The 16,897-nt window shown below is 41.5% G+C and overlaps 1 protein-coding gene across 1 annotated transcript in view; it reads right to left on the bottom strand.

Annotated features, from left to right (window-relative positions):
- Positions 1-16,897, bottom strand: part of LOC126482162 (nephrin-like) — a 180,578-nt gene that overhangs the window by 139,711 nt on the left and 23,970 nt on the right. Inside the window, exon 2 of the mRNA XM_050106139.1 lies at positions 1,710-2,052. Within this exon, the coding sequence (XP_049962096.1) occupies positions 1,710-2,052 (343 nt within the window). The remainder of the gene's footprint in view (positions 1-1,709; positions 2,053-16,897) is intronic.

Genomic DNA, 16,897 nt, shown 5'->3' with positions numbered 1-16,897 from the left:
AATAATTTTGTTTGAAACGAGGAACAAACCGACGCATTCTGTTGACATTGGGAGTCGCATGAAACAAGTGACGAACAGTAGTTCTTTGGGCTGACTGAAGTTCACAAGGCACAAACGAAATAGCAAATTTCTGCCGAAACACCACAAAAAAACGCGTCTGACGTCTCTTAGAAGAGAGACCCGGTGTGTTCAAAATGGTCAAATATAGACTTAAAAGCTTGTAAGTATGTTGCAGGGTAAGTTGTGCTGAGAAATAATTGTTAAGAAAAGTGTTCAATACGTTGGGCCGTTTCCGAGTTAATTAACCATGAAGTTAGCCAATCAGGCAGATTCCAGCGGTACGCGAGACACAATTAGTGTCAGTTGCTCTCACAGCGTAGACAACAGACCACGAGACTGCTCAGTCTTTCACTCGGGTTCGTTCCTTACTGCCGTCCCATGCCGAATTTTTGTTCACTCACTTGTTCGGTTCGAAGAAATGGAATGAAGTACATGTTTGACGACAGCGTCTCTAGCGTGCAGCTTGTATTTGTGCACACAACAGAATGATTGTCTAACTTCAATCCTAATTAACTCGGAAATGGCACAACGTATCGAAGTTGAAACTTCCTGACAAATTAAAACTGTGTGCCGGACCGATACTCGAACTCGGGACCTTTGCTTTCCGCAGGCAAGTGCTGTACCATCTGAGTTACCCAAGCACGACTCACGCCCGCTCTTCACAGCTTTACTTCTGCCAGTATCTTTGTCTCCTACCTTCCAGACTTCGTATCGAAGTTGTTTCTTAACAATTATATCTCAGCACAACCTACCCCGCCACACCCTTGCAAGCTTTTCAGACTGTTTATGCTCACGCACATACTGCGGGTAGGTGTTAGCAGTAATACGTAATGATGTTATTACAGTCTCAATTAACTTTACTCGTTCATTAAAAAAATATGTTTTCAGTTAAAGAGAAGAAGATTACACCCAATTCTGTAAACAAACGTGTTTGCAGCGTTATACAATAAGAAGAACCCGATAAAATCCATGGGAGAGTAGCATACCGTACTTGCTGAAGATGCAGCGTGCCACAAGTTCTCATACATCATACCAACATAACCTTGTAGCTACAGAGATTATGGAAGAAATAGTCTCTGAATTCCGCCCAAGACCCCAAAGATCACATGTACAACAAAAGTCTACATTACTTATATATTTAAGGACTTACTTACACGGAATTTGTTGCATACCTTGGGCTATAACAGATGCCTGGTTCAGCGCCAGTGCTGCCAACAGAACACCCGCTCCAATCATGATTTTGCTGCTGCGCATTGCACTCCACGTTGCCGACGATAAAGCCATCCTACTCCTACGGCATAATTCACGCGGCCGACATCACAGATAACATTAGCACTCTATGATGACTTCGATAAAGCAATTGAAACATGAGACAATGACATTTTTGACAGATAAATCTCCTTGCCTAACCGATAAACAGGTGAAACGTATTTTATGTTTTCGTGTGTACAGTGATTCTGTTAATGCGTCACCGGTAAACAATTTGTCGGCTCGAAGGATTCACAGTAAGCCTGTTCTGTACCGGATACAACTTGAGTTTGAGTAGCACTGTGCCGCTGGGTGGGCTACGCATCGGAACGCTCGGAGTTTAGTTGGCTGTAAGAGCACGCGAGCACCACGCGACCGGGTGTGTGCTGCCACAGGCTGACGGGCGAAGCAAACCACTGTGCGTGGGGTGGGAGCGGGCAGCGATTGAGTGCGGTCGCAACGCGACGCCACGCGGCCAGAGGGCTGCGGCGGGGGCGGGGGTGGGCGACCGCCCCTCCGCCCCTTCAGGCGCGATGTGAGCTGGGAGCACGTACGCTGGCGCTGATTCAGCTGAGCGTGGACGCGTGCTGCCGTCACCGGCACCTGCGTGCGCGCGTGAGTCAGCAGGGGTTGGGGCTGGCGCTGGGGGCTTACCTGGGGACGCATGACTTGGCGGCCCGCCCTTCCACGGAAGTCAGGGTTGCCGCCACCATTGGAGAACGTGTCGAGCCGTGAATCACCGCCCTGCGATTAGATTAACCCCGGTGAACTTACGAGTTTCGGCGACGCTCTGAGTGGGATCTGAAGCCTGCCTACTCAGCTCGGAGATGAACGCGGCACAGGAGGCTTCATACATAGCAAATTACGTACAGTCTTTCTGGCACTAGTCATTCAGCTTTTAGTATGATGTCCCTGAATTTAATTCTAAACTTTCGTTGATCCATTATGGATCGTGAGATGACGGCTGGCATGAATTTCTTGATGCAATAATTTACTAACAGCCATATGCATTGTAGAAATTTATTTTATTTTATGAACTTCTATGTGCTACCAGTTTCGGCACTACATTGATGCCATCTTCAGGCACCTGTACATTGAGTAGAAGAAATGTACTATCTTCATGCCCCTGAAGATATTATTGCATGAAGAAATTATTGCATGAAGAAGTTAATGCCAGTCGTCATCCCACGATCCATAATGGATCAACGAAGATTAAATATACCATACCATGTGTTGGGACAATCCCATGAGTTAACACTCAGCTAATGGGTATAAGTCCGTTATATACAACATATCTCTTTGAGCCACTTACATAGTTAACATGATACCTTTCAATTGTTAACGTATGTTCTATAAGACATTTCTTCTACTCATTGTACAGTGGCCTGAAAATGGCATCAATGTAATGCCGAAACTTGTAGCACATAGAAGTTCATAAAATAAAATAAATTTGTATAATACATACGGCTGTTGGTAAATTATTAAATTATAAATAGTTTCTTTCAAAGGAAAAGTAATTCATATAAAATAAAATTAAATTAAATGCTTATTTTTGGTTTACACGACTTTCTATTCAGAACAGGTTTCTTGTGAGCCACTACACATTGTCGGTACGAGGGATTAACAAATGGAAGCGATCGAAAAGTTATTCGACACAATTCTGGTGTTTAACCTTTGAAACTGTCTGCAGTGCCATTGTCATAGCCTTCTGGGTATCTGAAAAATTGGTTGTCGTTTCTTCAGAGACAGTCAGATAACTCACTGAAAATACTCGTACCAGAGTTCAGGTAGTCATTAAGGCGGACGTTGGACACACAGCATATTAACGTCGAGTAATAAGTGTCCGCAGACGTTTGATCAGAGATTGTATTTGTCCACAAAGATCCAGCGTGCGCGTAGGGCCAGAATCGAAACAGCCAGTTCTTCCTTCAACAGTAGATAACGAAAGGTATCAAACTGTAGTTACCAGACTGTAGCAGCGTTGATACGCTGCGTATTTTTGGTGAATAATCGACATCAGCCAGTTATTAACTCGTATACAGATATACATACACCAGGCTTTAAATTTTGGTGTGAAAGATATTGTCAAGGAATCAATAATTGTTACGAACGCCTGGTCCTGATAATCTTTCCGGGAGGTTTCCACAAATTCTAAGACATATTTCAGAACTACAAAACCCTTCCAAAATATTCCTAATGAAGCTCACCCGGAATTTGCTGAAAAGCAGCTCACTGCAAAATAGGTCTGGTCTATAACAGCTCTCTAGTCTTCCAGATAGTGAATTAAAAGTATTTTAAAAAGAACTGTCGGCTTAAGTTTGCGAGTGGGTTCACTGTACGTGGCAGGCAAGTTATCATTCATACTTTTTTGTAAAAGTAAATAAGTAATTAGAAATTCACTAAGCCTTCTTTGTCTGGGTTGCAAACTCTCAGAAATAATTTAAAATAGTTCACAGTTCCACATCCGCCAAAGATGTCTGGGAAGTTTTCTTCGGCTGTAAGACAAATGCCAGTTCCAAAGATTCCCTCCACAATATTACTGGCTTGATCCCCTCAGGTACACCACCACCTGTCGCGGTGTATTCAACTGCCGTTTTCAACGGCAGCTGCAACGGTAGCAAGTCACCTACTATGATCCCTTAGACAGTGGCGGCTGTTATATAAGAGCACAAGACCAGTTGAACACCCTTCCTTTTGACACCTTGCGGATTTATTGGTAATTTTCCTTCGAGTGCTCTTAAAGGTTATGTACATGCGGTAATCTGAAATACATGGCACTAAATCTAGCACGCTGTGCTACATATTGCTCCTCTGGACTCAGTGAAATTTGGCATAAGGGTCGCGAGCACAGTTTCACTAATCCACGTTTCAAGGAGCTCCTGCGCATGCGCAACTTGCGCGACGTAATTGCCTAATGGGTAAAATACGTACGGATTTGATGAACAATATGAACAGTGCATGGCGTGCACTGCTAGACCTTACCACTCAACGACAAGTGTATGTCAATGTCACCACGTGATAGCACACTGCAGCAGACGTTTATCTACGGTAGCTCACTCCACAGATATGCGAATTCACTCGCTATATAGTAAAATTAGATCACACATCAGTATATCTTATAGTTATACTGATAGAAAAACCTGTTTTGTAGGATTCTGAATGAGATATAGTACTTTAAGTTTAGCATGTTATCATAGAGTAATCCATTTGATGCGGCAAGAACCATCATCGTCGATTCTGAGACTGTATCATCTATTCGTGATTCTGACGTCTGTTGATCTTACGAGCGATCAGGTTTATCTGTGCTGTAGGGCCACACTATACATACATCTGAACATTTGCGGAATCCTGTCTCACTGGTTTCTCTAATATTCACTTAAATATGGGGGGGGGGGGGGGGGTCGAATACGGTGTGCTTTTGGCCCTTATGGCTGTCGGTGCCCCATTTGTATTGTAGTCTAATGACTTTGTTGGTAGGAAGTACTACTTCAATTTAGTAATTTCCACAAAAAGCAGCTCGTATTTAGAGTTGCTTGCGTACTGTGCAGAAATCGGTTTTTGTGTGCAATGTCCATATGATCTCGGTTGAATCTTTTTTAACTGCTAACGGAAAAGAAAATAACCAGGAAAAGTTAGCCGCAAAGGAACTAGAGCTTCCCAGATCACATGTGTTAACTGACAAAGTGAAGAAATGAAATAAGAGTTAATATAAGCGAACATCTAACAAAGAACTGTATAATAAGCGTAAGTTGTTGTGTGGGTGCAACGTAAGAATGGATGATTTTCAGCCCAGAAGTTAATTCGTTAACTACTACATGAATTAGGGATTCTGTACATTTTCGCACCCTCATTTTTATCTGAATCTAAAAATCTGTGAACACTCAGAACGTATACTTACGAGCCGCCACTGCTTACACACAAACAGATATTCAGGATATTTTATTTCAGAAATAAATCTATAATACTTTGAATCAACTGGTATCCACCGAGGTTTCCCGGAGATTTCCCTTGATTGTAAGAAAAATTCGGAGCGTGGAAGTGCCCTCCCAAATATCCCCTGCTGCAAGTCTTACTACCTCATACCAGTTCGTCTGGTATTTGACTGAATTGACTGCGACTTAAGTTGCGTATGATCTCGAAGAACCCATACAGCCTCACAAGCTACAGAATACATCCAGAAAACGGAATTAAATCGATACGAAGAATGTGAAGAATGAATACACCTCATTATAAAGATTCTCATAACGAAATACGAGAGTGATCCACTCTCTTTCAGCAGAATTTAATGACGAAAGTGGTGGAAAGAATCGCTACAAACCGTCTCCAGATGCGAAACGTAAATACGCAAAAGTATAGTGAATTGCTCGAGGGCAGACAGTGGTGTGGATATCGCTTAGTTACCCGCAAATGCAAGCCTCAATGTTGTCTTCTATCCTTACTTAAAGTATTTTCCGTGCACCAAGAATAACACAATGTCCTCTCTCAGCACTTGATAATGATTTATGGAAATCGTAACAGAGCTAGGTATGCAAATTTAGCATTAATATTTTTCTGTTTACAGATGTGTTATCCATCGCTCTACACTCACTTATTTCTGGAAACGGAAAGGACAGTCATTTAAAAGTAAAAGAATAGTGAGCTTTAACTTGGAAAGTAATTCAGGTGCTCCGAGATTTTGTAAATAATTCTACTAAACAAAAATGTGGTAGGAACACGAACATGCACTCACAAGGAGATCTTTTTACAAGGACGTATCTGTAACATACAAGTAGAAATCGACAATGAAGCGACTATTTTGCTGTGTCATTCATCACCCCTTTTTATCCTTTGGAATACAAATGATATACAGGCAGTGGCGAAAACATCCGACGCACACTGGTCTGGATCTGAAAAAAGGTGGCCAAAAATGGAAAAAGTGATAATCGTCGAATAAGCTGGTTGCTACATAATCCTGGAGAGGAGGCTTTGATACATGTTACGAAAGTGGAATATATTTGATACCTGAGACGCTACGTGGGTTGATAATTGCTGTTTTGGCTTAGCATTAACGATGTTTAGCGGCTGCGTGTAGTTTTTCACTGGAGTGTTTGATGTAGGATAGCAAAGATGGTATAAAGAATATTAGCGCATGTAATGTTTCCATTAATTTATACCGCTGAGTACCAACCAGTGTCAAAGTTGTGTATACATAATGGTTTTCCTCGTAAAAATTTTAGCGAATATTAGCAAAAACTTTATGCATTCAGCGTTATTCATGATTTTCCGACGTGGGGAATATAGATTACGATGTGAAAGTAAATTCGGCCTATCTCTGCCCCTGTACTTTTAAGGTTAGAAATTAACGACGCCTAACCACGCTGGGCAGTTGTTTTGATAGACTAGGGTCGACCGCTACGTCCACTGTTGCGTTGTAAGTTGTATAGAAACAAGTGACAATGTGATTAGCGTTTAAGGTCCGTCGAAAACTGTGTGGTCGTTAAAGTCGGAGCACAAGTTCGGATTGGGGAAGGTTGAAGAAAAAAGGCGGCGTAACTCTTTTGGAGGAACCCTCGGCATTTGCTTTAAGCGATTTAAGGAACTCATGGAAAATGTAATTCAGAATGGTCGGACGTGGGTTTGAACCGTCGTCCTCAGGAATGCGAGTCCAGGCTGCTAACCACTGCGCTGCCTCGCTCAGTGTCTGAAAGAGGTTCACATAACTGTGACTCGTGCTGTCATCAGTGTACAGGAATTCTTCAATTATACGTCATAAAGAATTTTACATGTTGAAAACGACAGTATGAAAACATTATCAGCTGGAACTTCGAAAAATACAAGTTCGATATTGAATGGGTTTCTGATAGTTCTTCGGGTCGCAGTGAGCACAAACACGAGTTCTCGGGTGGGAGTGATGCAGACGCTAATGTTTTTATTGCTTTTTTTGTTCCATTGCAACTATCGTCTCTCACCATAGTGTGGAAAAACCCAACACCTTGAACACCGCGTTTTGGTAGACATATAAGGCTACAATTTCTGTATGAAAATCTAAAGTCTACTTTAAACGGGAAGAAATATATTGACGACCAAAGTGTTGCACTAAGTCCTTTTTAAACCGTTTCGGAGAAAAAGAAATAAAAAGATTCTTTCAGATGGGTTTTGCAATGTGTGATGGAAAGCTCTGTAAAGCTATAACATATAAGACATCATCTTCGCACTGCTATTTGTGCGGAGCAACGTCAAAACAGTTTCATGATCTTGATTTCGTAAAAAAGAAAAAAAATATTAATGTTTACAATAGAAGTTACCTGTCTCGCGGGCCCCTACCACCACGGCACAGCGCGTCCCCGGGTTGCGGATAGGGGATACGGCCTTCAGATACGAAGGGTAGCTGCGAATACAGCTGCGGACAGCCGGTGGAGAGCAGGCGATGGCGTGATGAACCGTCCCTGTTTCTTCTTCTCTTACTATCAAATCTATTCATCAAGAATCAGCAACATTAATGGGCATGGGTCCCTTTGAAGTAAAATATTCCGGAGGTAAACTAGGTTCCCATTTGGATCTCCGGGCGGAACCTACTTCGAAGAGATTCAGGCCGAAAGGAACTTTCAGATTGGGAACATGGAACGTTAAAGTTTGAAACGGCCAGGATCATTCCAGACATTATTAGACGAATTAGATAGATACGATGTAGACATTACAGCTACTCAAGAAACTTGGTGGCAGGGGGATGGTAGCGTAAAGAGGGGTAACTATACATTTTTCTCTGGAGGTGCGAAAGCTCACAGTTTCGGAACAGGTTTCGCAGTGCAGGGAAAAGTGCTTCACGCAGTCAGAGATATAAGGTTCATTAGCGACCGACTATCAGTTATAGTGTTGTCCGGCAGGTGGAATAGACTAGTAGTAATTAATGTACACGCACCAACTGAGGACACCGAAGAGGTTATTAAAGACGGCTTTTATGAAGAACTAGATCAACTGTGGGATGAGTTCTCCTCGTATGATACAAAATTAATGATAGGTGATTTTAATGCGAAGATAGGGACGGAGGAAGCATTCCAGCCTACAACTGGGAAAGAAAGTTTGCATAACATTTCGAATGATAATGGCACAAGGGTGGTTAATTTTGCTGTTTCAAAAGACATGAGTGTTGAGAACACATATTTCAAAAGGAAGGACATTCATAAGGCAACTTGGGTCTCTCCGGATGGACACACCCGAAACCAAATTGATCATGTTCTTGTAGATCGGAGATGGCACACTAGTATAGAAAATGTTAGGACTTTCAGGGGAGCAGACTGCAGTTCTGATCATTTTCTTGTAGTTGCCAAAGTTCACCAACGGCTATCTACAGCAACATCAAGGTGTCACAATGCAGAACTTGTTAGGCTCGACAGTGACAAGCTAAATGATGAAAACTTTAGAAGAAGGTACATGATAGAAATTCCAAATAGGTTTGATGCTCTCAGGACACACGAAGATCAACACGAGGATGTAAATAAACAATGGATCACTGTAAGGAATAATATCAAAGAGGCTGCGAAGGTCACAATAGGTACAATTAAGAAGAACAGGAGGAAACCGTGGTTTGATGAGGAATGCAAGAAATTGGTAGAGGAAAGGAGAAAAGCGCGATTAGATTGGGATAGAATGGGAGACAGAAAAAGAGAGGAGTTCTTGAACTTCAGAAGGGAAGTTGGTTGTAGGCTACGGGGAAAGAAGAGGGATTATTTGAACGATCAAATTACAAAAATGGAAACAAACAGTAAAACAAAAAACATTAGGGAACTTTACCTAGACATAAATGGGTATAGGAAGGGCTTCAAGGCTAGGACAAATGCACTTCGAGGGGATGCTGGGGGAATACTGACAGACCCCAGTGCTATATTAAGTAAATGGAGCATCTATTAAATGTACACCAGGAAGCAAGAAAAAAGCAGGCGTACGAAATACATACAGCAGAACCCCTGATACCTGAGCCAACGTTGAAGGAAGTAAGGGATGCAATCAACAAATTGAAAAACCATAAAGCACCAGGATCAGATTGCATAACTGCAGAACTAATTAAAAATGGGGACAGAAATTGGTGGAAGTAGTTCACAAAGTGATAACTAAAGTATGGAACTCAGAAATGATACCTCAAGAGTGGCAGGAGTCGATTCTGATCCCAATTTTTAAGAAAGGTGACAAAATGGATTGTAGTAATTAAGGGGGATATCGCTATTACCAGTATGTTCCAAAATTTTCTCGAATATTCTGCTAAGCAGGCTTACACCATATGCAGATGAAGTTGTGGGGGATTACCAAGCCGGCTTTCGGAGGAACAGATCAACTATAGACCAAATATTCACCCTGCGTTAATTTTGGAAAGGAAATGGGAATACAATAAACCAGTTCATAATCTTTTCATAGATTTTACAAAAGCATATGATTCAGTATTGCAGTCAAAATTGTACAGAATTCTTTTGGAACTTGGAGTACAAAAGAAGTATGTTAGACTTATAGAAGCGAGTTTGAAAAACACAAAAGGTAGAGTACGCGTGTGGGAATTGGATTCAGAAGGACTTGTAATAAAAAACGGACTTAAGCACGGAGATGCCCTGTCTCCGCTACTTTTTAATTTAGTCTTAGAATATATTGTACGAATGGCAGCAGATAATTCAGAGGGTGTGGAGTTAAATGGTAATATTAAGATATTAGGGTATGCAGATGATCTAAACATCATTAGCGATAGGAAAGAATCTGTAACAGCAAATACGAGTGCGTTAATCAAGGCTAGTGAAGATGTAGGTCTAAGGATAAGTGAAGACAAAACTAAATACCTTGTTACTACTAGAATGCCAACAGCAGTAGATCAGCAAATGTTAAGAGTTGGAGACATGCAGTTTGAAAAAGTGAACACATTTAAGTGTCTAGGCGTGGACATCACTTCGCGAAATGAGATTGAATCCGAACTGAAGAAGAGATTACGGGCGGGAAATGCGTGCTACTTCTCACTGAATAGATTACTTTCATCTAGGATACTGTCTAGGAATTGAAAGATTAGAATATACAGGACTATTATTCTACAAGTTATGTTGTGTGAGGGTGAGACTTGGTCTCTCACTGTGCAAAATGAAAAGCCGCTTCGAGTATTTCAAAACAAATTTTTGAGGAAAATTTTCGGAGCAAAAAGGGATGACATTAGCGGACAGTGGCGAAAACTGCATAACGAAGAGGTTCACGAACTCTATTCAAGCCATGACATAATCAGTATTATTAAATCACGTAGGCTGCCATGGGCGGGTCACGTAGCTCGAATGGATGAGGCAGGGCAGCGCGCAGAGTACTGGTAGGGCGCCTAGAAGGAAAACGTCCTGTGGGGAGACCGAGGCGTAGATGGGAGGACAATGTGAAGGCTGATTTGAGGAGCCTAGGTATTGAAGGTGAATCGAAGGAAATAGCCCAAGACAGGGACAGATGGCGAAAATACTTTGCTGCGGTAATGGACTCTCGAGTCCGGTATGACCAGTGAGTAAGTAAGTAAGTAAATAATTGAAGTTACAGATTATCAACCTTAAACGCATGGATTCACTGCTTTGAGTATTTACTTCACCTTGGAGACATATTTGAAAGTATAAAAAAACGGTGGTCGCAATAAACTGGAGACAAAAAGCGTTTTGAGATTCGGGAAAACACAATTCAAAAGGAGTTTCAACCGACGCTAGGACTTCTTGTTAATCGTCCAAAAATTGCATATGGAAACACATCAGTGTCTGCTCAAATCCCAGGGCTGGACGAAGATTCCATTCGTCGATTTCACGTTATGTTGCAAGTAACGACACGTGGCTATAACATGAACACAGAAAAATTTCGAAAGTATTGTTATGATAATGGCGACGATTTTCCACGGTCTTACATATCTAAAGAGAGTCATAAAGTCTTAATGCACGGTGCTCAGATACTAGAATCAGTGATATTACCAACAAGACCATTATGTGAAGATGCTCAGGAAGACAGAAATAAAGATATCAAAAAATATCTGGTATTGTTGTCCAGGAAAAGTTCAGAATCAAATACAATATAAAACGTATTTCATTGGCTCCTGATATCTTCAGACCCACTTATTTCTAGCCTCAGAAAAATGAAGCAGAGAAAAAGTAAAAATTTGTCAATGGACGCCCTAGAGTTTTAATTTTTTCATTATGACGAGTCTGAAAATTTTCTAACATTTCTAATAAGCGCGACTTCAAACATGATAACCATCCCAACAATGAGAGGGACTGATTTTTGTAGTATTTCCTTATTTACATTTTTTTTAAACTGTAACATAACTGGTCCATAGCCGTTACCTCAACCAGTTCCCAAAACAATAATCAAAGAAAATCAAATCGTTTGTAATCATTATTTGCTATTTTTAATTTTGTAATAATAATATGAAATTTGTAATCATACTGATTGAAATGAAATTCCAAGCAATTTTGAACGAAGTGGTCGGCCTTATTGGATTTACTATTTTGAATTTTGAAATTATATCAAATTTGTAATGAGCGAGCTCTAAAATTCTTATATACATTTAAATCTAAAGCTTATTCCTGTTTTTGGCCAGCATTCGTGAGATCCCGACCAGAGTTTGGTGTAAGAAGTCACTCTCGTTTTGTCAATGGTTTTTCATAAGTGAGCAGGGTACCGTCTTGCATTTGGGGTGGGAAACTACCCTAAATGGTGGAACAATCACCAATGATGAAGGGCTTGAGGATACAGAAGACATGGAAACAACTGGATTTAAGACACATAACGTATATCCACAGCATATGAGGCCTGTAACTGAAGAAAGGTTCCGGAATAGTCCCCCATTCGTATCTTTGGGACGGGGCTGCCAAGGCGGATGTGACCATGACAAAAAGACTGAATAAGCACCTAAGGGTCTATGCTCTATGAACCGCGTTGCGGAATGTCAGAAGTTTTTCATGTAGTAACGAAGCTAGAAAATCTGAAAATGGAAATGCTAAGCCTCACTCTAGATATGGTGGGGGTCAGTGAAGTGAAATGGAAATGAGACAAGAATTTCTGGTCAGGCGAGTATAGTGTAATATTAACGGCAGCAGGAAATGGTATAACGTGAGCAGGTTTCGTTATGAATAGGAAGATAGGACAGGGAGTGAGTTACTGTGAACTGTTCAGTGACAGGGTTTTCCAGAATTGACAACAATCCAACGCCTAAGAAATGGTTCAGGTATACACACCAACATCGCAAACAGACGTTGAAGAGATAGCGTAAGTTTAGGAGTATTTTGAACTTTTGATTCAGTACGTAAAGGAAACTGAAAATATAATACCCTTGGTTGATTGTAATGCGGTTCTACAAGAAGGAGTACAAGAGGGTGTTAGGGAGAAAATGGTCTTGGTAGTAGGAATCAGACGGGAGAAAGACAAACGGAGTACTGCGATAAATTTCAGATATTAATAGCAAATACTCTGTTCAATGATCACAAGAGGAGGAGGAATACTTGGAAAAGGCCGCGTGATACGGGAATATTCCAGTTATATTACATCAGGGTCAGACAGAGATTGCGAATTCTGAAATTGGAATGTAACACATACCCAGGAGCAGATATAAATTCCGATCATAATTTAGTAATGATGGAGAGTAGGCTCAAGTTTAGGAGCGTAGTCAGGAAGAATCAGTGCACAATGAGATACAGAAAACTAAGAAATGAAGAGAAACGCTTGAAGTTATCTCAAGTTTCTCGAGGTGTGATTAAGAAGTATCGGAAATTTTTAAAATCCGCAGGCTTTATATCTCCGATTTTTAATTTTTCTTAAAATCTGGTTGGTCCATGTGTCCCTGACGTATGTTTGCATTATCAGCAATTCTGAATATTTATAATCAAAAATTTTTGATTCACCTCGGTTCCGAGAATTCCGGAACCCGTACAGAAAATGGGAATAGAGATCAACATAAAAATCATTTCCGCCCTTTTTATTGATCATGAAAAACGCGCATTGCATGTTGTACCACCGTACAGCGAGACCTTCAGACGTGGTGGTCCAGATTGCTATACACATCGGTAATTCTAATACCTAGTAACAATTCCTCTTGCATTGATGCGTACCTGTAATCTTCGTGTCATACTATCCACAAGTTTATCAAGGCACTGTTGGTCCAGATTGTCCCACTCCTCAATGGCCATTCGGCGTAAATCTCTCAGAGTGGTTGGTGGGTCACTTCGTCCGTAAACAGCCCTTTTCAATCTATTCCAGGCATGTTCAATAGGGTTCATGTCTAGAAAACATGCTTACCACTCTATTCGAGCGATGTCGTTATCCTGAAGGAAGTCATTCACAAAATGTGCACAAAGAGGATGCGAACTGTCGTCCATGAAGATGAATGTCTCGCAATATGCTGCCGATATGGTTGCGCTATCGGTCGGAGGATGGGATTCACGTATCGCTCAGCCGCCGCTTCGTCCATGACCACCAGCCGCGTACGTCGGCCCCACATAATGCCACCCCGAAACATCAGGGAACCTGCACCTTGCTGCATTCGCTGGACTATGTTTCTAGGCGTTCAGCCTGACCGGGTTGGTCCAAACAGTCTCCGACGATTCTCTGGTTGAAGGCATATGCTACAGTCATCGGTGAAGAGAACGTGATGCCAATCCTGAGCGGTCCATTTGGTATGTTGTTGGGCCCATCTGTACCACGCCGCATGGCGTCGTGGTTGCAAAGATGGACCTTGCCATTGACATCTGGAGTGAAGCTGCGCATCATGCAGCCTATTGCGCACAGTTTGAATCGTAACACGCTATCCTGTGACTGTACGAAAAGCATTATTCAACACGGTGACGTTGCTGTCAGGGTTCCTCCGTGCCATAATCCGTAGGTAGCGGTCATCTACTGAGCAGCAGCGTAGGACGGCCTTAGCGACGCTTGTCATCGACAGTTCCTGTCTCTCAGTATCCCCTCCATGTCAGAACAACATCGCTTTGTTTCACTCAGAGACGCCTAGGCACTTCCCTTGTTGAGAGCCGTTCCTGTCAGAAAGTACAAATGCGGAAGCGATCGAACCGCGATACTGACCGACTGAGTATGGTTGAACTACAAGCAACAAGAACCGTGTACCTCCCTCCCAGTGGAATGTCTACAACTGATGGACTATTGGACCCCTCCGTCTTACAGGCGCTGCTCATGCATGGTTGTTTACAACTTTGGGAGGGTTTAGTGGCATCTCTGAACAGTCAAAGGGATTGTGTCTGTGATACAATATCCACAGTCAACGCCTCTCTCCGGGAGTTCTGGGAACCTGGGTGATGAAAAACTTTTTTTGATGTGTGTAGTCGATTATTGAGTGCTTGGCGAATTTTTAGTTCCGAAAATGATGGATCAAAGAATAAATTTTGCTTGAACATTGGAATAAAGCGCAGCATCGCATTCTAAATGTTCATTGTGGCTTTTGGCGAGTCTTCTATGAGTAAGACAAGAGTTTAACAGTCGCATAAAGGTTTCAAAGAGGGCTGAGAAGTCCTTGAAGACGACGTCCGCTCTGGACGCCCTAGTATTTCAATTACTGACGACAGGGTGTAAGAAGTAAAGAAAATGGTTCTGCAATATCCCCGAATCACTATCAGAGAGGTTACTGATGATATCGGCATATCCCGATGATGTCGACATATTCTTTGGCTCATGCCAAGCGGTTATCTCGGATGTTTTGGGAATGTAACGTGTAGCAGCAAAGTTGTTTTGAAATTGTTGAATTTCGACCAAAAACCAAGAAATCCACAACGATTCAGAACTTCTAAAGAAGGTTTTAACAGGTGACGGCATACGGATGTGACGAAGAAACCAAGACCCAATGGCCTGATGAACCAAGACCGAAAAAAATTCGACATTTACGATCACATGTGAAGGTCGATGTCACTGTTTTCTTCACCTACAATGGGAGAGTGTATCAGAGTTCGTGCGGTCAATAAAGATTACTACATGGAAGTTACGTGCCGTATGAGTGAAGCGATCCGAAGAAAACGACCAGAACTGTCGCCAAACAACTCGCGGAAACTGCATAACTATAAAGCTCCCATCACACCTCAGTGCTGATTTTTTTGGCAAATCACAAAACCGCTATGTTACTTTGGCCACAACATTCGCTGAACATGGCCCCCTGAGACTTCTTTCTGTTCCCGAGACTGTAAAGAACTATGAAAGTACTTCGTTTTTCCACCACTGCTGACATATAAACAGAATAACTCTATGTTATTGCTTATCGCATTTATCACTACTGTATAGGTAAATCATAGAAGTTGCCGGTAAAACCTAATATTTACCATCGTGGTCAAGTATTTGTCCGAAATTTCTTATTATATGCATAATTTCGAACTTTTACCAAGAGTCGTTGGTAAAACTTAGGACTTAACCATGCAAATTGGTAACATAGTATTCATTAAATAATCGACCAGGTAGTTATTGAAATTGTTTTGTATTGACTGTAAAATTACTTTATTTGGATATTCTTGCATTTCATTGTGATTGTAATAAACAAATTTTAATGTTAAAATTAGTGAAACATATTATAGAAAAATGAAAAAAGTGTCTATTTTTGTTAACATGGTTGACTGTTGTGGCATTTAGAATTACATAACACAGAAGACGATTTGCACAAGTAGTCTTTAGTTAAACCCTTTTTAAACAATGGTACTTTGTGAACCCTTGTCCTCCAACGAACGATAGCTTAGCAACCACTTCCTTTACACTAATTTCTGCTCTTCCTACTTCTTCGGCGCTGATAAAATTTTCCTTGCTCAATGAAAATTCGTTCCTAGTGTACAATGACTTCAGTTTGCAGCTCTGGTAGCAGGTTGGTAAAATTCGTCATCCTGAATATTTAGCACACTGCTATTATTGATTTTGCATTAATTTTTGACCAGTCTACATTCGGTACTTTAATTCTCACACTCACTTCAAAATGGCTCTGAGCACTATGCGACTTAACTTCTGAGGTCATCAGTCGCCTAGAACTTAGAACTAATTAAACCTAAGTAACCTAAGGACATCACACACATCCATGCCCGAGGCAGGATTCGAACCTGCGACCGTAGCGGTCGCCCGGTTCCAGTCTGTAGCGCGTAGAACCGCACGGCCACACCGGACGGCCACTCACTTCAACTGAAGGTTTTGGAAATTCGTTACATGAGGGTGTCTTAATTTTCTTTGCTTGCAACTGAATATCTCCTCTGGCAGCTTCTTGGACCCGCTTCACATTCTCAGCACTTTTGGAAGTAGTCTGCGTCTCATCGTAACCACCAGTTGGTGCCGATGTCTCGGTGTCAACTGTCGTCATATTCAGCGCTTGAGCTGCGTCTTAATCTGCTGCAACCACAGTTTCTATCCGCGTTCCTTCTGTTCCAGTATTTGATCCACTGGAATCTATTCCTTGACTGTCACTTTCCCTTTCTTGTGAGTCAGTCGTTGTAGAGTTTACACTATTTATTAAATGACATGAAAAAACTGATCTGGCAATGCCAATTTTCATTGTAACACCAAATATATGGTGAACATGCGATCTCCTCATGATAAGCCATATTTTTCATTACTTGCACAAACCATTATCCTTAAGAGAGTTTTGAAGTTTCGTTCG

Source organism: Schistocerca serialis, chromosome 5 (assembly GCF_023864345.2).
Source record: "Schistocerca serialis cubense isolate TAMUIC-IGC-003099 chromosome 5, iqSchSeri2.2, whole genome shotgun sequence".
NCBI classification, from domain to species: Eukaryota; Metazoa; Arthropoda; class Insecta; order Orthoptera; family Acrididae; genus Schistocerca; species Schistocerca serialis.
Note: the sequence above shows the minus strand (reverse complement) of the source record. Positions and strands in the feature narration are given on the sequence as shown.